Source organism: Aspergillus luchuensis, chromosome 2, assembly GCF_016861625.1.
Source record: "Aspergillus luchuensis IFO 4308 DNA, chromosome 2, nearly complete sequence".
NCBI lineage: Eukaryota > Fungi > Ascomycota > Eurotiomycetes > Eurotiales > Aspergillaceae > Aspergillus > Aspergillus luchuensis.
Genome location: NC_054850.1, coordinates 3379560 through 3403237, shown reverse-complemented (window position 1 = coordinate 3403237; position 23678 = coordinate 3379560). Strand labels below are relative to the sequence as shown.

At 49.9% G+C, this 23678-nt stretch overlaps 5 protein-coding genes across 5 annotated transcripts; 4 read left to right on the top strand and 1 right to left on the bottom strand.

The window, feature by feature from the left end:
• Positions 1-1751: 1751 nt before the first annotated feature.
• Positions 1752-3911, top strand: AKAW2_21115A (putative C6 transcription factor; the record flags this gene model as incomplete). Its single annotated transcript, XM_041685904.1, has 6 exons — positions 1752-2000; positions 2063-2569; positions 2620-2771; positions 2840-3019; positions 3073-3429; positions 3485-3911. The coding sequence occupies 6 exons, from the start codon at positions 1752-1754 to the stop codon at positions 3909-3911; spliced, it is 1872 nt and encodes a 623-aa protein (XP_041539941.1).
• Positions 3912-7611: 3700 nt separating this feature from the next.
• On the top strand, positions 7612-10516 carry AKAW2_21114A (Aim21 family protein; the record flags this gene model as incomplete). The annotated part of the gene is made up of 2 exons (XM_041685903.1): positions 7612-8563; positions 8625-10516. 2 exons carry the CDS (start codon positions 7612-7614, stop codon positions 10514-10516), a joined length of 2844 nt encoding a protein of 947 aa, XP_041539940.1.
• A 1189-nt stretch (positions 10517-11705) lies between these two features.
• On the bottom strand, positions 11706-12761 carry SUA7 (transcription factor SUA7; the record flags this gene model as incomplete). Its single annotated transcript, XM_041685901.1, has 1 exon — positions 11706-12761. The coding sequence occupies one exon, from the start codon at positions 12759-12761 to the stop codon at positions 11706-11708; it is 1056 nt and encodes a 351-aa protein (XP_041539939.1).
• Positions 12762-13659: 898 nt separating this feature from the next.
• Positions 13660-14219, top strand: AKAW2_21112A (ATP synthase subunit H; the record flags this gene model as incomplete). Its single annotated transcript, XM_041685900.1, has 3 exons — positions 13660-13686; positions 13760-13838; positions 13951-14219. 3 exons carry the CDS (start codon positions 13660-13662, stop codon positions 14217-14219), a joined length of 375 nt encoding a protein of 124 aa, XP_041539938.1.
• A 4048-nt stretch (positions 14220-18267) lies between these two features.
• Positions 18268-21793, top strand: AKAW2_21111A (DUF1765 domain-containing protein; the record flags this gene model as incomplete). Its single annotated transcript, XM_041685899.1, has 3 exons — positions 18268-19118; positions 19177-21705; positions 21778-21793. 3 exons carry the CDS (start codon positions 18268-18270, stop codon positions 21791-21793), a joined length of 3396 nt encoding a protein of 1131 aa, XP_041539937.1.
• Between the last annotated feature and the right edge of the window lie 1885 nt (positions 21794-23678).

Genomic DNA, 23678 nt, shown 5'->3' with positions numbered 1-23678 from the left:
GCGTAGTAAGGATGCAGTGAGAGGATGCGAGCCCCCATTCTGACAGGCGAGCCGGCTGGGCTGATGTAAGAAGCAAGAAGCTGCCTGGTTCGGTAGCTATTCGTTTTTTGAGGAGTGGACCGGCGACCTGATTTATGGTGGACCTCGACCTCGACCAGTTTAGGATCTGGAGTCCTCTAGCTGGTGCTATTTCATTGTGTTGCGGGTCGGTGAACTTTTCCACCTATTGTATTTGCTGCATATCGGGGTGTTGGCTGAAGCACCTGCCTGCTATATTACCCGCCTCTCTTATTTCAATTTTTACCCCCTCCGCCTTGTGTGCTTTCCCCAAAACTCTCCCTTACTTTGTTTTGCGGTTCGCTGGCCCGATGGCTGTTTTACCCGGCCTGTAAGATCGCTAGGCACGGCTGGTATCGCAGGTAGAGTTTGACCTATGTCATGTATTGTATGCATTCGAGTCCTGGATCCCTTATCCTAGTAAACAGTGCACTGGAACGACTCGACGGCAGAAACAGCAAGATGGGCGTGAGCCTTCCTGGCTTACCTTGTGGCACGCTTATTTGACGGCCTGAGGGTACTTTGTAGACCAATTGCAGGCCGAGGGACCCCGTGCATACCTGTCACCTTAAGTGTGTTATCTCGCCCTAAGCGGACATTCCAGGCTTCCTGGCTAGCATGCGTCTGGGCTAGTGACACCCAACTTCCTCACATATAGGGCCATGAGACATTGGCACTAGTCTTTCGCTTAGGGAATGCGAACATGGTGTCATTACCTGTAGATCGGACCGGAACGAACGGTATAGGGCCGTAACCAATACCACGACAGGATCGCTCCGATGCGCCTCGCGCTGCTGCCAGACCTCTGCCCATCGAGGAACCTTGGGGAGGAAATCGGGAGAACTGTCCGCCTGTAGTATTTGGAATCCTTTTTAAGCAGGGCCCCTTGTTAGGGATCGGAATTTGCCCCAAGAATAACCGGTATTGATGCTTGTTTGCTTCCCGCTGAGGGGTCTTTCAAACCATGCAAGCGCTTTGGCTTAGATGTGATGGTCGTTAGTCATGGTTCCGGGCAGTTAGTTATCTGGTAAGTCTTTCTGCTTCTGCCAGCCCTGCCCCTTCCCATCCCCAGGCTCTCGTATAGAAGATGTCTATGATCACGTGTATCACGGTGTTCTCGATTCGTTGAACCATTTCATCACCTCTAGGGTGAAATCGTCTCCCCGACCCCACTGGGTCTTGTTGTCACCGCGGCACAAATCATCAGCAACAACCACCGACCGTTGAAAGGCTGGCATCCGTGTTTGACGAAATATGCCTATTGACAGGTATCCCGGAATAGGTTGTTCTTTGCATGAGAGTTGAACCATCAAGGTCGCCCCATACCGAACTTTTGGATAGGGTGAGGTGATTTAGCATTTTTGCCCGTGTCCCTGAGCCGAAATCCGCTTCTTTGCAGTCCTTCCCCCAAGAATAATAGGTTCAGATTGCAAAAGTATTGCCGTACGTCTTATTGCGATATTCATGTCGTACGATCCGACTGACCAAAGAGCAGCCTTGACCAGTGATCAGCGATGCGATAGCATCTCTCCATCATCTCATAGCTACCTTTCCTTCGCCCGAGCGGGAGCATCGTCGCCTGAAATGAACACCGAAAACCAAGGCAAACATCTTCCCTCCCTAGCCCCAGGGCCCCGAGGCCCCGTTGCAACTGGATCAACCACATTGGCCAAGTCAAGGAAGAATTCGACAGCATGTTTGCCATGCAAGCAGGCAAAGCGGAAGGTAATACCTGGACTCTTAGTTCTGCATACAAGCAGTGGGGAAGCACAGGGAGGGAGGTAGACTCTGTGTGCATGCGTGTCTCACTGAATCTTGACTGGCAACCCAGGGCCTCTCTCCCGACGAAGTACCCTGCATCCTTGCCCTTCATCTGCCCATTCACCTATGTCGCGCTCCTGCTAACGAAGAAGGATCACAGTGCAGCGGACGCCCGCCACCTTGTAAGGCATGCCAAAACACTGGTGGATGCATCTTCGATGAGACGCTCGACCTGAGACGAAAGGTTGCTGCGAGGCGCACCCAAGGAGAGCTAGAGTACTACCGAGGCCTGCTATACTCGCTTCTCGAAACGCTTCGATCCTCAGATGAAGAAAAGGCCCGACAGATGTTGGAAAAGATCCGTGGCAATGCCCAACTGAATGACCTCGTCTCTGTTATCGACGCTCCTGCCACTGATTTCAGTGACGCAAGTTCAGAGCACTCCAAGAGCGTTGGGCCTGCGGAAGATATCCCATCGCAGCACGAGCGCCCAGTTGTCGATGCCCACTTGCGGATAACGGTGGAGAGGCTATGTGATAGTCCCTTGTTTCAGGTATCTGCCGGGCCTTGGACAGTGGTTACTAATGATGACCATATTGTTTCGCACCTAATATCGTTGTACTTCACTTGGGATCATCCGTTATTGCAGGTCGTGGATCAAGAGACGTTCCTAAAGCATATGACTACCAAAGAAACCAATCCAGATTGCTGCACCTCGCTGCTTGTTAATAGCATATTAGCTGTGGCAAGTGTGCGTTGCTCCCATCCTCCTTTCAATTTGCTATTTCTGACCACGACAAGATCTATTCCGACTTTCCAGAAGTTTTTGCTGTCCCTGACGATGAGACGTCACGGGGGCAGCATTTTTATGCGGAAGCAGAGCGATTGTGGAACGCGGAGGAAGGCCGCGTTTCTCTGGCCAATATTCAAGCTGTGGCCCTAATGAGTCGTTTGTATGGCTCGCGAAGAGATCCCCCTCCCTAATTATACATAACCAATTCTAGCAGCTGACTAGTTGAAGCCTGAAGTTCCAAGGTAAAGACGACTTGAGTTGGCTCATGCTCAGACAAGCTGTACAGCTCGCACAAGATTTTGGCATGTTCACATCACCGAGGATGGGACACCGCCAGTGGGAGAAAATGTCTCCCAGACTGCAGCATGCTTGTGCAATCACTGCTTGGGGTCTCTTTATTTTGAACGCGTATGACGGTATCCCCGACGTAAACCGACTAAGCTAACCGGCTGAATCTGCAGGCAAACGTCCTTGCATAGTCGCAAGGTCGCAGAGTTGAAGCTACCGAAATATAAACCTTATCCTGTAACTGCGCTCGATGATGATGATGTTATGTGGACACCGTATCCTCGCTTCAATCAGGTTGGCCTCGCCAAACACCCGGCATATCTACGATTCGTCATGACCAAAACGATCGATTTGACCGATATTGTCGCGGACATACCGGAGCTGCTGTTTGACAAAGGGCTCGACATGGCAATTGGCGAACTGTGGATAGCAGCCAATAAGAAATGCGTTCGCTTGCAGCGATGGCTTGACAGCCTTCCGAAGGACTTTGAAGCCGACGATGAGCAACCACCACAAATCTTATACCTGTAGTAAGAACATGAGCTTCGCGAGCAGGTGTTTACACAATCTCTGACTGTCATTTAGTATCGGATATCACCATACGATTATGGTACTATTCCAATATTTCCTGGAGCATCAACATTTCGGGCCCACGTCCCATCCATCGGAATTTGAACAGGCTCGGTCAAATCAGCTTCGATCGGCGAAGCAAGTTGTCCAGTGTCTCCGCTCGTACCATGAAGCCTATGGATTGCGACAAATACCCAGGCAGATGCTCGAGCCCACCAATAGTAGTCTCCTTGTCTTTCTGAGTGCCTTGAACGAGGACGATTCAAAGGATGCGTTTGTGGAATTGTGTCGATTTCTAGTGGCTTTCAGCAAGAGATTTGCGTTAGCTAAAGAGATGCTTCGCAATCTAGAGAACATTGTTCAGTCCTCGAGGCTCACTTTACCCCCAGAAGCGGTTGCTGTACTGGATCACAGGGGGCAGGAGACTTCACAATGGGTGTAAGCCCGGGAATCATAGCATTATTTGCCAGAACGGCATTGTTACTCCGTCATTATGTTTGCATCGAGTCATATAGAGATATCAGATGGAATGGATAGTGGGTGAAAGTCGAAAGGAGCAGGTTCAATCGGAAGGCATGATGGGGGAAGATCAGATCCTGTACCACGAGGGGGGGGGAAAGGGTTTCCCTCAGTAGTGTTAATGTGTGTTTCTTGAAAAATGCGGTAACTGTTTTTTTTTTTAAAAAAAAGAGACCACGGTAAATCGTCAGTAGAAGATGACAAGGATCAACTCAGATGAGAAGGTCCCGAGCATAGACGATGAAATAGATAAAGCATTGAAGAAAGACGAAAGTGGCGTGAGCCAGTGGACGACAGGTTGGAGTTTGGAGAGTCCGCCTACTTTGGGGGGACCTGTCAAGGCAGAACGGAGCCAGTGATAGCAGGTTGTGCCGGTAGGATAAGTTTTCCGGACCAGCGCACCAATAATTTCCTACACCAAACACGTCAAGGGCGCCCGCCAGCCTCCCTTCCAACCTCCAGAAGCCCATCCATTCTTCCCTTACCGCCGACCAGCAACTTTGTCTTGGGTTTGGATTATGGGAAAACCTGCTTTTCGGTTGCCTCCATCATGTAGCACTAGTATCTTTCGGCAAGGATTTCTTCATTCGTGCATCTCAGTACACCTCTTCATGTCGATGTTGCATCACAACTGCTGACGACAGCCCTCATTATGGGGAAGACAGCTGTTCCGACTCTCAGGCTGCCCCAATTGCTTCTTCTTGTCCTGCTGAAGGTTGTTAAATAACGGGTTCTAAGGCATGGCCTTGTTGTCTCTAGGGACATTCGTCTGAAAGACCACCACCCTGCCTCTCTCCTTCCTCATCCATGTGCATTTTCAGGTTTTGATATGTTGCTTTTTTGGAAACAAGGACTCACTCACTCTTTAGAGACACGTCTATCATGTAGTAAGTAGGTAGCATCGTCTTAGTCAGTTCTGCACTGCATGTTCATACAGTATACAGAGTAGTAAAGTTAAGGTTGTCAGCCATGTTTCCTCTGCAGAGGACTAGGAATTATCTTTACCAACGACTATGTCTACTTACGAATTATGAATTCTTAATAACTGCAAGAGTACTTACTAGGCGAATACGTAACTCTTTAGATTTATATAGCAACTACATCAGGGCAGGCAAATAAGGTGAGCCTTCTTATAGTATCAAACCATGTATGCTAATTTTATAGTAGTTGCCCTTTCCTGATCTGATAAGGACAGGGAGGGTGCGCCACGGGCAGCCACAAAACCTGCCACCAAGGATAGATGCATAGTTACTATAGACTACATGGGATATTTCAACTCATATCAAGCTACATTTACTCCGTATCTATCCGTTTTCACTGAGTGCTTCGACAGAATGGATATAATAGCGGGATTGCTTGACATTCACGACCTTAAGATCTGAGGTATATATGCATGTATAGCAGCATGCAGCCTGGCATGGAGTGACTACTCAATATTTGACCGGCAACCAACACATACACCTGTTGTACCACGGAAGGCTGCACCAGTAAATCAGTCCGGGAAGCAACCTGCACCGCCACACTGAAGTATTGGCAATTGCATTGTAGAAAGGGGGTTAAATTAATGCATAAGAGTGAACATATCGTACAAATAACATAAGTTGCATAGCTAATCCGGTAATACTCCCTGTCACTCGGTGTTTTGGGAAAATTGCCCATCGACAGATCTCTGTACTATACAACAGTAGCAACGGGGGGAGAATACCCCCTTCGTGGCGCTGTGGCTGAGACTACATCTGGACCATGGTCTAGCCCGACTCATTTTCCCAACATGAAAGGAGAAGGGGGGGGGGGAAAGTGGTCCCTGACGCAGCAGATGGGGGGATTCACCATGGACATTGTTTGTTCTTACCAGTATTCGAATGTTTCCCCCCCGCACCATTCATCGTATCTATCTACCAAGTAGCGCAAAAAATAGGGGAGGGATTTAATTTCTCCTATTCTTAGAGCAAACGGGGAGTTTTCAAGAATGGATCGGCCACAGATCATCAACCCGTAATCCGCCAATTTGATACCGAGTTTCTGCGTCGTGCAAGGCGGGGGGCGACGGCCTTGCCTTTGGGGTCTGAGCTGACCTTTTCATAGATGCTAATTCGTAGTATCACGAAGCGCTAACGGGTTATCGTCGATGTTACTGGGGTACCTAGTAGGTGTCTAGACTTTTGGTATGCATTATGTTCAACCTTCCAAGAGCAGACTAAGAGGGGAAAATGCCTCAAATGATGCAATGCAGTGAAAAAGGGTAAAAAAAAAAAAAAAAAACATCACCAAATCATACCTATCCATTACGGTCATTCATGCATAGGGTAAGGCTCATTTGAGGGTCTTGGGATTTGTTGTTAATCTGGTATTATTGGTGGATTGTCGTCAGCTGAACGATGATGCCTGAGAAACGGACAGTTGGTATGTGGTCTTCTCCATCTATCTAGCTACTACTATGACTACTTTGTATTTGTCTGAACCGATTAACGTTATCTTGAACATCCTTTGCAGAAGGGTCTAGTGGAACGTGTCTTAAAAAATGATACACGGTGATACAGAAAGAAAAAATGGGAAACCTAAAAATGACTCCTGATCCCAGCGGGGTCCTCTGCCACCGCCTCAACAATACTATGTAATTGCAACAAACAGTGCCGGTTGGTTCACAGCCCAGATACGGTTACCATACGGTTTACAAGAGGGGACAGGAGTGGTATTATGCCGTCAGAGCACGTCACGCGACGGGGCGGTGGGCCGTGGCAGGAAGAAAGCGGTTAGTCTGGCTGTTACGGCCACTTTGCGGGAATCAAGAGTCATACATCATCCCCATAGTTACTTAGTAGACTAGTTATCTTGCAGGCCTGACCGTCTCCTGCTGCCAAGCTGCTGCTCCTCCTCCTCCTCCTCCTACTTGCTACTGTTTCTACTTACTTCACTGTTCTCCTCATTCCCCCTCGCTCGGACACATTCTCTCGTATACTTCCATCTTGTCTCAGCATCATATTCATTTTCATCTGTTAAATTCTCCCAGAATTGACTTTCCCCACCCCGTTCCTCCCCCCCATTCTAGAGCTCGGGCTGAGTCCTCCTTCCATCATTGCGTCAACACTTGTTATCCTTGCCAGGTAAGCGAATCAATTCCATGTCCCTTATCAGTCATTGCAAATATCGTCCTTTCTCTATCGTTCCAAATCCCTTGGAACGGCTTCCTATCCGCCTTCAGAAGTCTGCCGGACAAGCCAAGACAACAAAGAATGTGAGCGGCTTCGCATGGCACCTATCTTATCGACCTGCTTCCGGCTACATATGTACAATCCCTGCCACAGAGTTCGCCTCGTGCCCTCTTCTGCAGCTCTTCCGCTAGCTCCTCTACTAGCTGAGATAGTGCTCTCTTCTATCTTCCCACTGGGAGCACGTCCCCCCCAGACTGACCATCGCCCCTGCATCCTGTCCTGTTTCCGTGACCTATGTATGCACAGCTGCCCTGTGCTAGCTCTAATTCAAACCCAACCCTCATCACTTCCCCGCCATCGAGATCAGCTGGCTCATGTGACACTTGTCCAATGCTCCGCTGAGACTGACGATCGTTAGAATTGATTTCCAGCACATACCGAAACCATATTTATCAGACCAACCAGACAATCATGTCGAGTCAGACAGCTCCAGTCATCCCTCCCCGACCGTCAAGATCACCTCAACAAGGCCTTGCACCTTCCTCAGCAGACATGCCTAGGATCCCTCCTCGTCCTACCCACCGCATTGAGCGCTCAGTGTCTCCCTACCGCGATAGCTATGCACCTTCTCCTTTGAATGAACTGCCCAATGGTTCGGGCGTGAAGCGTACCCCCTCGACCGATCTGCCTCCCCGTCCTCCGAGTGTCACAATTCCCTCTCTGGGGGAAGAGGGTATCGAGTACGAAGACTTGGATGTTGGCAACGCCTCCGACGCCCACCATTCGACCCCCGCGGAAACACGCAACGTGGGAAGCGATCTCAAGCTCCATGCGCCAAGGCCATCATTACCCTCCTCCAGTGCCAAGGCCAAGGTGCAGGCTGTCACACGTACAGATTCTCGTCAAGCTGCAGCCGCCGGTCTGGGCCGTGCCGGGTCTCCTCTCCATGATGATCATGCCGAAAGGCCCACTCGCTCATCGCATTCGCGGGCTAGTGGCTCACGCGCCGAGTCTTCAACTGCGTCCGCGGATCGCCGACAGTCACTCCATGGTGATGAACACGGAATTCCGGAGATTGGGCAGAGAGTGCCCATGTACCCCAACGCGGGCGATGTCCAGGCTCCGTCCCCAAGTCCATACATCGTGGAGCACCAGCAGCAACGTCCAGGTCGGAGTCATAACAGAACCCGTAGTGGTCGTGAGGCCTCGCTGCCACCCGGAAGTTATGGCCTGCATGGGCACGGTGTACCTACGAACGACAAGTTCGAAAAAGCGTGGTACGAGAAGCACCCAGAAGAATACGTCAAGGAAGAACAAGGCCAATATGGTCCTGGTGTGGGCACTCCTAGACCAGATTGGGCTTTGAGCAGCGACGACCTGAACAAGATTGTTCGAGGTTCTGCTGTCACTGGCTCTGGACTTGGTACGTTAACCAGTAATACACTTACGTAATCGGAAGGATAGTGCTGATGTTGATATTTCAGGTACCTCGCCTGCTGTGGCGGGAACTCCAGAGGAGGAAGTTGGCTACATTGCCTCTGACGAGTATACGCATCGCTTGTCATCGCCACCTCCCGAGTCACGCCGGGATTCTCGTCCGGCGTTTGAGTCCCCACTCCGCAAGTCAAGCTTACCAGCCGCAGAGTCCCAGGCACAACAGGATGAGGCTGTGGAGAAGGCGGCATTTGAGAAGCCACAAGAACCTCGAGTGATCCATGTTGACGAGCCGTACCACCACTTGCACCATCCCGATGGTTTCGCTCAGACTCCGGATCCGGAAGAGCTTAACCGCGGCTTTACTGATGGCAATGAAGACGATGAGCCCATATTGGCTGCCGACGAAGTGCGCCCCGAGTCGGCCTACCAGCATCCCGCTGTCTCACCTTCGTTCGAAAGGAGTGGTAGTGTCGATTATGAAGGCAGAAGTCACACACCTAGTGCCACGCACAGCAGATCTAACAGCAGAGCTGCTAGTGTACAGAGTGGAATGCCCGCTTTGACACGGTATGACTCGCGCGAAGAGCATGGAGGCGTCTACACCCCTCTTGAAGATGTCGAAGAATATGAGCCCCTGTTTCCTGAGGACGATGCGAAGGACAAGAAGACTGTCTCAACTGCAGAGCGCTTCAAGCAGCGTCCGGAGCTCAAACATCGGTTCCCTAGCCAGGATATCTGGGAAGATTCGCCTAACAGTCTGCAGCTGCACGCTACGGTGTCTACTCCGGAAGGGCCCAAGCAGGAGGCGTTTGAGACTCCTGAACAAGAGTCGTTCCGTAGAAGCCACGCGAGTCACTTGGATCCCCATCAGGTCGCAACACAGATTTTGGAATCCGAAGAGCATGACGAGAAGCCCCCCGCTCGACCGGAAGTGGCCAAGCAGAGATTTCCCAGCCGTGACATCTGGGAGGATGCGCCTGAAAGCCATACACTAGTGACAACCATAGAGCCGTCAGAGGAAGAGGTCAAGAGCCCAGAAGTTCCCTCAAAGCCGAGCATCCCACTACGTCCTCAGAAGCGCCCGCAGCAAGCCCCAGCAGTGGATGCATCAACGAAGCCGGTCACTTCACCTATTGAAAAGCGTCAACCTCCAGTCATCCCGGATAGACCCAAGCCTCAGATTCCAGCCCGTCCAGCCAAGCCTATCTCTCGTGCAAGTCCCGAAGAATCAAAGGATATCGCTCCCAAGCCCAAACCGGCCGTACCGGCGCGTCCTGGCGGTAGCAAGATTGCTGCCCTGAAGGCAGGGTTCCTGTCGGATTTGAACTCACGATTGCAGCTTGGCCCGCAGGCCCCTCCCAAGCCTCAGGAGAAGAAGAAAGAGGAAGAAGCCGCCCCGGTAGAGAAACAACCATTGAGTGATGCTCGGAAGGGCCGCGCCCGTGGACCCGCGCGGAGAAAGCCTGCCGTTGAGAAGGCCAGCACGAGGTTACCTACTATTCCTGAGGTCAGAATCACCACAACGTTGAATGTCTGGCAAGTTGGTGAAGACGGTAACTTGGTCGTTGGATCTGAAGCCAACTCTGCTGTTCCCGATACGAAGCCCGATACCATGGCTCCAGCGATCGCAAAGAATATCGCCGGTGAATCTGTTGATCCGCAGCCATTGCCGGAGAAGGAAGAGGAAGTCTCAGCTTCACCGAAGGACACGACAGTCACTGAGTCCAAGGAACCTACATTCACCGAGGCTGCCCACTCAATATCAACTGACAGTGCGGCTGAGCCAAGCCCCGCTGTAGAACCCGTGGTCAAGGAGGATGTCCCTATTGCCAAAGAGACCTCATCCCCTGAGCAAGAAGTCGACAACGTCGCCGAAACCCTAGCCGCCTCTGCAGACGGCAAAAGGCCTTCGGAAGGTGACATTGGCGAGACCCGGTGAAGTACCGGCTATTGACGGTTGTCTGATTCTACATGTTGCTTTCTCATTTCTTTTTCCTTTTTCCTTCATTTCTTGAGACACTCGTGCACCCCACCGTCTTGTTTCACTCCCTTGATAGCACATACACGCATAGTACTACCATACCTCTGTGCAGTAGCTATAGAGCAGCAACAACAACGACCAGAACCACCGCCAGTTGACAAGACGTAAGTACAGCTAGCCAGCCAATTAGCTAGCCAGCTAGCTAGCTTAGCTTGAGTGCCCACTTCCAGCAGTGCTATTCGTATCATTCATCGTACTTTACTTTTCTGACATCTGCGCGAGGGTCACTTTGCCCCTTGGTCCTTTCTACTAATCATCATCCTTCACTGAGCCGAAGTTGAATCTTTACAACTTACTGATCAGATCAACTCCTATAATAATAATATTATTATTACCACAGAGATGAGATAGAGGAGTTGGGTTTTTACGTTCTGCGAACTGCAAGAGTTGTCAAGTTTACGTTATCTATCTACTGTATGATTATTATATAGATACTACTAGTACCCAGTGATAATAGGAATTGATTGATTGATTGATTGAAAACTAATGATGCATGATGCATGGCATGTATGCTAGCTAGATATGTCTGGATTAATTACATACAGAGTGTGAAACGAAAGGCTGAAGGACTGAGCAAATGAATCACTAAACTTCAATGGGAAGGTTTTGGCAAATTCAAGGTCAACGGGGGAACTAAGAGCAGAAAGAAAAGGGTGTGGTCTGTCTGTCAGACACATCAGGGCTGCTTTTTGTAAGTTGGAAGATGAACGGTATAGTGTAAGAAGGAATATGACGGCATGTGATGATGGTTTTGGAAATAACGACTGAGAAATTCCCCTTTCTGGTTTCTGGATTTCATTCTCGTTTCGTTTGGGAGACTACCGGGTCCTTCTTTCGCAAATTGCCATTCTTTGTTTGATATGGTGATGCGACGGTATGGAATGGATTTGGATTATATATCTGTGTGTTTTTGTTTTTGTTTCTTCTCTCTTTTTTTGTGTATATCTCTAGGTGATTTGGGGTATCATGTTTACTCTCAGTAGCTAGTAGTGAGGTTTGACTAAGGCGCTGGATGGGAAGCACAAGCGGCTGTTCCGGCAAAATGTCGAGTAGTCAAACTGCTTGAAAAGGGCAAGGTCTAGCCCATTTAACTATTAGGCAGGTTCTTCAAGTCACCCTTTCCATCTTTGATCCACTCGGGATCGATCAGGCGTTCTCTTTCAGCATATAGCTGCTTGTAAGCACCGCGGATCGTACCATCGCTGACATGGGCCACCTGAGATATCTCCTTGGCGCTCTTGCCATGTCCCATCAGGTACGAAGCCATGTATATGCAGGCTGCCACAATGGACAGGGGAGAACGTCCAGCCAAATCTCCCATCGTTGTCACGCGATCGGATAGAGCAGAGGAGACGCTAGTAACCTGGAAGGGCAGATCCAACAGGTTACAGAAACGGTTGCAAAGGTCACTAGGCTTGGTGGAAGTGGTGGCGGTGTATGTGTCGTTGGGATCAGGGACACCTCCGCTTGAGACCACAGCGTTGATCCGCTCGAGGTTCTGCGCAGTGAAGAACTTCTCCAAAGCCTTGTAAATACGCCCAATTTCTTTCCTCGTAACCTTGGTCACCGCGAAGATCTCAGTGAAGGTACGTGGCACCTTGCACTGGCGACAGGCGATAAAAATACAGCCTGCAATGATCACATCCTGAGACTTTCCCTTGAATGCCTTGGCATCGTCCACAATCTTAAAGAGGTATTTCGCTGTGTCTGCCACGTTCTTCTGGATGTTGAAACCATCACAGAGAGCACCGATCTCCTTGTAGGCTGCCAGAAGAGCTTTGTTTGCCTTTTCACTTGACTGCTTGTTCTGAGCCCGGTAAAGATCGCGAACGCGGCCCGACCCACCACTAGCAATCTGGGTCTCCAGCTGATCACCGTTGAGAAGCGGGTTCATAGCATCTCCAACACGAGAAGGGTCGTCGTTGTTCTGATCGTCGTTGGAGAATGTACGCCATTCAGAGTGCATGTCGATTTCCCGATCAGCGAGGACCAGGCCACATGAGCCGCAAACAGTTTCATGGGAACCAGGAAACTCCAGATTAGGGGGCACTTCTTTGCACTCGGGGCAAATGACGTGGGCCGAAAGGTTCTTCTTCCATTGGCCTGGCTCGGCCCTAGCGGCAGCAGGGGAAACGGCAGCCATATTTAGAGGCAGTGAGACAAAGCTTGGGTGTATCGTTTTAGAAAAGTGGTCGATAAACGCGGAGCTGCAGGTGCAACGGCCTTCGTATGGCGAAGTGAGGCTCACGGCCAAAGTCTGTTGGAGAGACTTTATGAATCGGCGTGCTCACAGTATAACGGCGATAGAGGATGGGACAGCAGCGGCGCAAATCGCTCAGACTGATTTGCAAGTACGTCTCCACGTCACTGCCTTTGTACTAATGTTAGCCTGAATGCCCCAAGCATATCTGATTACAACAACTCCAATGGGAGACGATGCAGGAGATTCCCGAGTGAAAACTACATGATGAATGACAACGGTGAAGGTCCACCGGTAGTCACCGACATGCAATTTTATCCTCAAGGAGGGGATCAGGTTCTATAAGCTAGCGCTTTACCTTTCCGGGCAGGTGAAGGACTCTTGGTCCTGCCAAAGTTCCCAGAGTAAAGCACTGAAGTACTCGGTGATCACCTTCTCCAGCGTAATCCCCGAAACCTCGAAGCCAAACTTGCCCGACCGCGATGGAACCAGTCAAGGTCTCTCCGTGAGGGTTGTATCACGAAAAAGTGTCGCAGAGCAGACAAGGAAGGCCTTGCGGAAGAGGTGGCCGGGAGGTTAAGAGGGGAGGGGAAACAAAGAACGACGAGAGGGAAGAGAGGAGAGGAAGAGGAAGCGAGAGAACTGAGGTTGAGGGGCGAAGCGGACAAACCCAGCTTGGAGATGCACCTGACTTGGACTTCGCAGCCGCCCTGCTGAGTCATCCGCCAAGCCGAAGGCTCCCGAACAAACGTCGAACTTCCAACATCGGCTTCAATCAGCACTTGCTCTCCTCGCAGAAACCCACCTACCTCCAACCCCCCTCATCTATCACCCCGCCGCGATGATGTCCCAGACTCTCAGAGCGTCGGTAAGGTTACAATACACCTACGATATACCCTCCAACTCAACCGGGTGACATGGTGACTGACCCTGTTCGGTAGCGCTCTCTCTTCTCCCGCGTCTCTCGGCAACAGGTTTCTGTTTCTCGCCGCACTTTCCTGACCTCGGCTGTCCGTCAGGGTATGTGACCCTCTATCATACAATGTGGAATCGGTTCCCATCGAGAATGTTTACTCGGATTGGGCAAATTAGCCGTGCATATGAGGCATCTACGGTTTCTAACGTCTTGCAGCCGACCCTGTCCAGGAGCTCTACCTCCGTGAACTCCGTGCCTACAAGCCCACTCCCGTCAAGGCCGGTGACGCCGACGCTCACGTCCAGAAGTTCGCTCCTCCCGCCGCTCCCCAGTCCCCCGAGGAGGCCAACCTCGCCAATGAGCTGAAGTCCTACGAGAGCCAGGAGGTCGAGGTTGAGGGCCAGGCCGCCGCTGGTGAGGCCGCTCCCGTTGAGGAGAGCTGGTTCGAGGAGGAACCGGAGGAGGAGGCCCACGCTGCTCACTAGGTATCTGTTGTTTCACCGACAACGATCAGGGAGAGTCGGGGCTTATAGACAATGGGATGGACTTAATGTGATATCCTCCGCTGTTCAAGTCCTGGAGTAACTTCTGTAAATTAAACCTACTTTGAGCACATGAACTTTCTTTTTTCCTCTTGCCATCAAGCTCTTTTTAGTCAAGTATGTTTTGCATCCCTTCGGAACATAATCCGGCCGGGAGGTTATTCAAGAAAGGGAGTGAGAGGAGTACTTCGTAGCCATAGTACTCAACGTTTGGCCAAAGCGGGTACCCCGAGCGCAGAAATTGGCCTCAGGCGACCGTAGCGCGGGCGGGTTTGATATATCCGACCGTCCGAACCTCCTCTTCTGATTGATAAGTGGCAGATTGATTCCCAGCACGCCATTTGGGAACGCTGTCCGGAGTACAGCGGGACATGATACAGCCAGACAAATTGGAATTCGCCTCCTGCAATGATGACCCTGGTGTGCGACGTGTGAAAGTTGCGAATACATCTGGTACATTTCGGTTATGGTCAAGTGCACATGGGCGCCGGTGACCGGAAGGGCAGGACATCTTTGGATCTTCTCAAGGGTATGCAACTGCATCTACCTTACTTCGGGCTGAGAGACGATCATAACGTGTCCTTCTTCATCGGGCTAAAAACAACATGCAATACGAATCATCGTTGTTAGTAGTGTGTTGGTAAGATCTGTCGATTCGAAGAGGATGCAGGGGATTTAGCGTTAGTTGTTCTACTGTACAGTGGGTGTGTAGCGTGAGATATGACAGCTCCAGCCAGGATTGCTTTCGCAGACCGCTAGACCATCAGGACTCAGGCCTTTGACTGAAACAATGATACGATAATCTGCCTCGATCAATCTGTCTGTCTGTCTATCCACAACATCCATCACGCTATGAGGGTTGTTGCAACCGGGTTTGCTTTCAACATATGGGCTTACACGTCCATACTTGCAGGGTCGATCTGTGGAATGATTGAGCGATCGATGGGCCTGTCAGCCAATTTAGAATCTCATACTCCAGGAATCTTTGACAAGAAGTTAGGAAACGGTGGCAGGCATGAAATGGCTGGCTGAGCCACTTCATCCCCCGGTTATCAACAGGATGACGTTGGTCAAATGGAATGAGAGCGGGAGTCTCCAGGTGGACCGCTTATAACTGTACAACATTCCTTTCGGAGGATTGAATTGGCAGGAATTCATATCTGTCTTATGGTTGATAATGTGAACCCACTTAATTAAGATTTGATTAGCGACCTGACTAGTAATCCAAGAGGAGGAGGAGGAGGATGCTGGAGGGAAGGTTTTCCAGTTGCTGTGGTACTGGTGAGGATCCGATCCGATCCAAGTATATTCGGTGGTACCAAACAAACAATGAATGGTAAGTTACGGCGCGGACGGTGAAAGATCCAAGTCACCCAGAGATAGTTACTTTTACTTTTACTTTCCTGACAAAGCAGGGGCAGAGTGTGATGGAACAACCACACCACACTTTGATCATCTACTTACACCCCGACTGATAAGTAGCAAGCAACTCCTCTGCACCATGAAGTAGCACTTGATAAGAGCACTGAAGCGCTTTCTACTAAGTAGTTGACACTACTTGACACCTCTTTTACCAGCCTCAGCCTGACTAACCATTTCCCTATGCCAAGTCAAGTTTGCGCGCGGCTTTACTCACAATGTTTCACAATTACCCCATACGGCAACCAAATAGGGACTAATATCAGGGTCCTGCCAAGATCCCAGTCCTCCTCCTGTACGAAATAGATAACTCCCATCTTGTCACTACTAATAATAACACGGGAGAATGTTCCCCTCCACTGCGCCCCTCGGACGAGTCAGCACAACCGTTCCCACAGACGCTTCGCATTGCCCAACTCGGGGACCAGGACGAGGATCGAAAACTCTACTACGTACCCAACCTGTTCCTGCAAGCTGCTGTTGGACGTGCATGCAGCCTCACAAAGGATCGGAGCCCGGAGCTGAGCGAGATTGGATGGGTAAGTAGATAGATAGTTGAAAGGTAAGTACGGATAGTAAAGTATGGTACCGCTCACGAATACAGTTTACTTCCATCAATAGTCGCAATGATCTGATCCATCCTTCTTCTCAACCCTTTTGTTACCATAGCACCTACATCTAAATCTACGCAAGTCCAGGACTGCTAAGACACTGTGGGTTATTCATAGTAAAAAAATTTCAGCTTGGAGAATGATTTCGTCATGACGCGATTATTGAATTTCTCTTCACAGCCTTGCATGGGGCAAACTCCTCTCCCCCCTTCTCCATGTATTAATAGGTTACGAGGCTTAAGCACCAGGGACGCACCCGGACGGTTCAACGTTTGGTGAGATATACAGTAGGAAAGGAAGGGGGACGATAAAGGGGACAAATACCAAGTCCAGGCTTTAATTTCCCCTCAATCTCATCATATGAGCATCACCACCCTCGTCCCAGTCTCATCTCTAGACGGACAATGGAGTTTCATTCTGGGCGAGTCTGGTGTTCGGATCGCTCGAATTCCGACAAGGGAACTGCGGTATTGTAATCAAATACATAGTTACATACATACCCGGTACTTACTGTAAGAGACAATACCGCCCAAGCGCAAGCCAGACGGTGTGTACTTGCTTATTTACCTTCTGGCCCTCCATGCGTGGACGGGGTACATCATCAAGCCATAAAATCCAGACAAGCAGGCAGATGGAAAATAAGAAAAAATAAAAAATAGTAGAAAAAAAAAAGAAATAGTAAAAGAAAGAAATCCTAAGCGACCGCCTACTTGGGCAAATTGCCTGGAACCTTTAGGATGGGACAGCCTTCTTTTCTTTCTCAATCTTAAACGTGGAAGGAGTCCCATTCAGTCCTCCTTCTCGTCTTCTACTTTTCCGCGCCCGCAAGGTCACTGTTCCCTCCCCCGTCATCACCGTTGTCCTCCTTTTAAAAAGAAAATAACCACCTGGTGAGATCATTATACCCTCCATTGTTGGGGCCAAGCTTCACGGGGGCTACTCCAGTCTTGAGGAAAGCCCCATCTGCCCGGGTTCCTGAAGGGCTAAATCAAGGGTTAGAGAGGAGAGAAAGCCACCAGGAGAAGAAGAACAAGTGGGCTGGTTTGTATGTAATAGGAAGTGGGAAGTATTATCGAAACCGGTCAGTTCATCTGCTTTGCCCCATTCGGCCTGCTCGTCATCTCCTCTCTCTCTCTCTGTGTCTCTCTTTCTTTGGCCGTCGCTGGCTCTCGCTGGCTTGTTCATCCCCATCTCCTCTTCTTGCGGCTCCTTTCTCCCTTTTCCTTACTCTATCTATTCCGCTCCGTTCCTGCTCCGCTCCCCTTCCCTCGTTGATTCCGACATTCGTTTGCTTGTTCTGTTCACTCCCCAATATTCCTTCACTCTATCATTTCCCTGGGGCCCATATAAAGAACAAGAAAAGGAGCAAGCCAGTCTTAGCTCTGCTGCAATTTCCTACCTACTATCTCTTGCCCACCCCTGCCGGCTTTCCCACCTGCCCCTCGTTCAACCTTACGATCGTTACTCCGCTATACTTCGTATTCACGCCGGAATTCTGCCCGTCCGTCGATCAACCGCTCGCTCTTCATTTTCTCCCTGCCCAGCATTGGCTAACATTCAGTCCCTAGTTCGCCGTGCGTCGTTAAAGGTTCCCGGTTTAGCTTTTCGGAGCCAGTCCTATCCCGAGCTTCGTCGATAATTGCCGTATTCGCTCGCCGCGGTCGCTTGCCCTTCCTCTGCCTGCCTGCACCGCCATCATTCCAAGCCTCCCTTCCTTGTCGCCTTCCCTCGTCTTGCTCCGCATCGGTGACCGGAACGATTCAATGCTACTGGAATAGAACGGCCCGCATATGATTTGATCTCTCTGGGAGTGGCTTTCGTTGTATATGGAGGAGCTGGTCTCCCCAACGCCCGTTTGAGTGATAGTATATTGCCCAGCCTTCTGCGGCTGGAGGAGATGTACACCTCGCTAGGGCTCTTCCTCTGCGTGGATCTATAGCCAAGATTGGCTATCCTTGACCATGTCTTCTTCCTCTCCAGAGCTCGCAACCCCTCATCTCGATGACGATCACGTCCATTTGACCCATGCCGCTAGTTACAACCACCTTCCGGACCTAGCGGCCACCGAGGCCGGCCGGCCTGGTCTGCGGAGGACGTTCTCCGACCTAAACCATCCTGTTCAGACGGAGTCGCCGTCAAAGGAGGATGTGGCTGCTGGCAAAGACATCTTACGACGGACCTCGCTTCGGTCTAAGAACAAACCAACTATCGCTGTTTCTCGCTTTACCGTATCGACAGAGGATGTGTCGGATCCTGCTGGCCCAGAAACCTCAGCTCCTCCTGCCCAGGTTCCGGAAACGAGGGCACCGTCGCCCGTTGCTCGCCCCTCCAAAGCCCGCTCTATGTCCGGCAGGCTGGTCAGTTTGGCTCGAAAACCCTGGATGTCAAGCTCCCCGCCTTCCGGGAAAAGCTCCCGGCTCCGTTCTCTACGTACAGAGGAACAAACCCTAAATCCCCCGACAACGTCACCCAAGGCGAACGGCCAAGCAGATTCTGGGAGTGCAGAAACTGAGCCTACTGCTCCCGCCCGCAGGCGGACAATCCTACAGAAACGACCGCGACGTCCGATGGTCGCGGTTGTGACGCAAAGTCGAGCAGATAGTCCTAGTACTCCTAGTAGTTCTTCACCTCAATCACTAGTGGCCAAGAATTCACTAGAAAAACTCACCGCAACCCTAAACGTCTCAACGCCGGTCCTACCTCCGGTGCCTAAAGCACCGGCAACTACGAATTCCGCCGGAACAGTGGACGTGCCGCGGAAAAAGGATGAGCTCTGGGGTGTTTTCCGGGGCCTCGAGGCTGACTTCCAGAAGTGAGTCCTCAAGGAACTTGCATATATGCGTACATTGGTTGACTCAGTCTTCATATAGGTTTCAGGCTAAGTCCAGCGCTTTGAAAGCCAACGTCATCCGGTCCGCGCTGTTGCCGTTCTTGAACCGAAGCCCTTCACATCAATCCTGTAAACATCTGAGGCCCGAAGACCTAGATCGCCGGGTTAACATACTCAACAAGTGGTGGACAGGGCTGTTAGAGATGCTCAACGGCAAGAATAATCAATCCATATCCGGAACGGATAGGCCAGTATACTTGGAAGCGATTGTCGGCATTATGACTCGACCCGAATGGAGGGTTCCTTTCCCTCTTCCACCGTCGAGCAGCAACTTCCCAAAGCCTCTCAAGCACGCGTCAACTTCTATATCGGAGAGTTCGGATGGCTCGTCAGGCTCCGATTTCCTCCTTGAGTCTATTCATCACAACATAAGGAATATCTTTACGCAAAATTTGTTGTCTCAGATGTCATTTGTGGTTGAAAGAATGTCTATGCGACATGCGCCCGCCAGCTTAGTTGCATTCTGTGGCAAGGCCTGTGCGTATGCATTCTTCTTCTGTCCTGGCGTCGCCGACATCCTTGTGCGGCTATGGAATACACCTCCCAGCATCTTCCGGCGCGTACTTTCCCAGTCAAATCTCGACAAAGGTAGCGGCACGAAAGCGCTAACACAGGACCTTGCCCTAAACTTCCCGGCAGCCTTACGGACGCTTGCTTTTCACGCCCATACGGCTCTGGTGCGATACCTTCGTCAGAAGCCTGATGTACCTTTGAGTACTGTTCAGATTCCTTGGCAGAGCCCGTGGGTTTCGCGATGGAGTGGCCGGGATACCGATCTCTTTTTCGTTTTTGTCAAGTACATTCATGTACTGTACGCCGATGCTCTGCCGCCAGATCTTGACAAGCAGAAGCGGATCCTAGCACCAGGCTTGCTGCCGATTCACTCGCAGCTCCTGGTTGTTCTTGAGGACACCCTTTACAAGCAATCGGTTCCGCAAATGCAGGAAACCAATCACACGGCTGCCGCGGTCACATTTGATGATTTTATAGAAGGGACCGATGCGGCTGTCTCGGCTCTTCCCTTAGGGGCAGCGAATAGTCATCGTTTGATGGCTGAAAATCGCTTGATTATTCTGCTTCGGGATTTTCTCTCGGAATCTTCGCTTGAGCCGAACCGTGCAAGGTTGCTGTATGCTGAATCATTTTGTACCATCATGAGAGCAGCTGCGGAGAGGACATCGCTGTTCGACCATAATGCTTGTTTCCTGCTGTGTGATTTTGTGGAGGAGGTTATTCCCATTATCATACGATATTCTCATTCCGTTGAGAATGACTTGTTCGACTGGAATTTCTGGCTGAAAGTCTGTCGTCAAATGATGCAAAGTCACAATTCTCTCACTGAAGTTCGGGTGTTCTCGTTTCTCTTTGCTATCTGGACCACATGGACTGCTTCAGAGGAAAGGAAAGCCGATCTGTGCTTGAAATTTCTCCTAGAAGAGTCCATTTTCTACCATTACTTCAGTCATTGGAGTCCAATGGTCCGCGCCTACTTTCATCGTCTGTTGTGTTGGAGACTGGGGAGGTTTAGCGATGAGCCCACATCTCTTGACACTGCGATATACGAGACGCTATGGGACCGGCTTCAGCGCACTTGGAAATACTACCTTGCTTTCCAGGCCAAAGCCGATGAAGAACTCACCACACCGCTTTCTTCTGCACCATGCACGCCGGCACCAGGCCGGAGGATTATCATTATCAGATGTGACAATCAGTTGTCGCCATCGAACTTCTTCGTATCATTCGATCGTGTTGTTCCTCCGGCTCCAGCGGAGAAAACGTCCGCTTTCTCCAGTAGCAATACTTCTGCGAAAGCGGAATCATTGGAGCCCCAACCCGCACCTAAACGGAAATGGAGTATCCTTAAAGCCATGTTTGGCGGTTCTTCTAGCTCAAAGTCTAATGGTGAGGCGTCATCTTCTAGCAGCTCTGACGAGTCAGATTCTGCGAGCTCTGAAAATCTGGCGTCAGCAGACAAAGGCTTGGACGGTCAATGGCAGCCCCAGAACCAATCTGGGGAGCTGAGTCGGCCCAAGACTGCACACCAACCCTACTCGTTCAAATTCTCGCTAGAGTGGATGGATCGGCCTCAGTGGCCTAGCAAGAACAAACGTCTCTACACTCCCTGTCTTCCCGTGGGGTCGCAGCTGCACTTGCAGCTCCGAAAATCTCTGAATAAGCGGGATGATTGTGAGACGTTATCCGAATACGTTTCAGCGGCGGAGGGAGAAGACGACGATGAGAGTTATGACCCTCAAGGTGCACCCGAATCAGACGAACAAGACGCCCGAACAGACGACAGTACAGAGTCAGAAAAGCAGTCCAATGATCTTGATATCAGTCTTGCGATGAATGATAAACTCGCAGCCAGTAAATACGCAGGAAGGGCTCTTGCGGAGTGGGCACAAATTGTATCCGAATGTGATAGCTTCTTCGCCCGGAGACGAGACGAAGGCGTGCCCTGCGATCGCATGGTTGAAACACCAACGCTTGGAGTTGAGAGTTTCCGCAAGTAAGCAGCGCACTGGAAGCCTAGGAAGGAATGGAAATATAATGTATATCCTCCATACTGATCATGAGTCAGTCCTGACTTGCGTTGACGGAGGTGTTGTCCTCCGCATTCGGATTCCAAACCGAAGGCTCCGGCCACTCCATTCATCCACCTTCAAGATAGAAGTCCTACTACATACAACCACCAGCACACAACATCTCTTGCACATCATGTTTCCTCACCAAAACCACGCAAACTGTCCTATAGAGCATGCAACGGAACCCCCCACTTTCCGGTTCCACATTGCATACAGCGTACGACCACGGAAAGGCGAACCCGGGATTATGCATATTTAATACCTTACTGTTCTATTTCCATCACCTTTCCATCCTTCTGATTCCTCATTGACTTCCAAACATGTACTGTATATAAATCTGGGTTGACTGGCTAATACATAACACGGCGCATGCACGGGTGTGGGATGAGGGCCTGGTTGTCTCTTTTTCCTTTATCTTATAGCCTTTTTATTATTTGTTCTCTGAAAATTTCATCTTTCTTTCCCACGTCATTTCAATCTACTTCCTATCTACATTTCGGCGGAGTCATGGCTATGGTCTGCGATGCGTTCCTTTTCTCTTCCTCTCATCCACCAATTCAGTTTTCTAATGACTGCTACTATCTCCTATTCCATCCCTTTATCTTTCTTCATTCCTTACTCATTTCAACTTTTCCTGTTTAATTTCCTTTACCTAAACCGGGATGTAGCTAGCTAGCTAGCTGCAATGCAGCAAAAAAAAAATGTAGGATATAGGTGATTCGTGTGAAGCCAAAAGCAGAAAGAAAAGAAAGACACGGCATGGGTTGTTGAAATGCACGGATTGCAACTGGGAGACAGACATCAATGTGTTCTAAATCTAATGAGTAACGACGCATCCATTATTAGTAGTTCGGGTTGTTATTATTTTTTGTCTTTCGTTTTTTTATTATTTTAGGCCCTTTCTTGGGACATGATTAATTATACGTATTAGGTAGGTAATATCATCAGTAAGCAGTGTAGCTGATGTGTATTCTATAGACATCAATCTCAATTGAGTTCTTATTTAGGTTAGTTTAGTATTGAAATAGCTGTCATAACTTAGTATTTGGGTGGAAAACTTGGGATACATGATATCCCTTTTCGTGATTGTTAACTATGCAGCCATAGTAATTGTTATGGGAGGTGGGTTAATGGAACTACTTAGTTACGTTAATGATATTCATTATGTAAGTATACAAGGGAATGTGTCAGTATTGCAGGGACTACGTAAGAATTTAGGTACGCATTCATGCTAATGGGAAGATATCGTGTACATTCGAATAGGATCCAACAAATGCGTGGGTTGAAATCCTTGATATCAAGGCGCGGAATTGATGGATAGTTATCAGGTATGATGAAAAAGTGAGAGAAAAAAAGAAACTTGACATTGACTGAGTAGTAGTGGTAGTAAATTGATATACTCCGAATGCACCATGATTCACAGCAAGGTGCAAAAAGCAGGCACCGAGGCAAAGACAAACACCCAAATGTAGATACATAGATGAAAGATAGAAGAGACAGACAGTAGAAGAATATGCGTAAGAGGCCCGGATCGGTAGGGGTGGGCGTCAAGGTGACTAGATACAAGAAGATATATGATCCGATTGGCATGTCATGACACACACACAAATGCTTGAAGATAAGGCTTGGGAGAAAAGAAGAAGAGGGCTCGTCAATTCCCGTCTATCAGGGGACAACACGGATGCCAATGAAGGGAATCTTTTGCGCAAAAGTAGATACACAAGAGTCAGGAGATGTGGAGGTATACTGTGCAGGGTCGGGAGATGGTGTGTATAGCGGGCGTTGAGTTTATGACGATATCGGGTCGTCGTTTGGCGGTAGAAAGACAAAGAGGTAGATCGGGGCACAAGATTGTATAGGAGAAAGTGATGGGGTTGTCCGCCTGGCAGTGGAATGA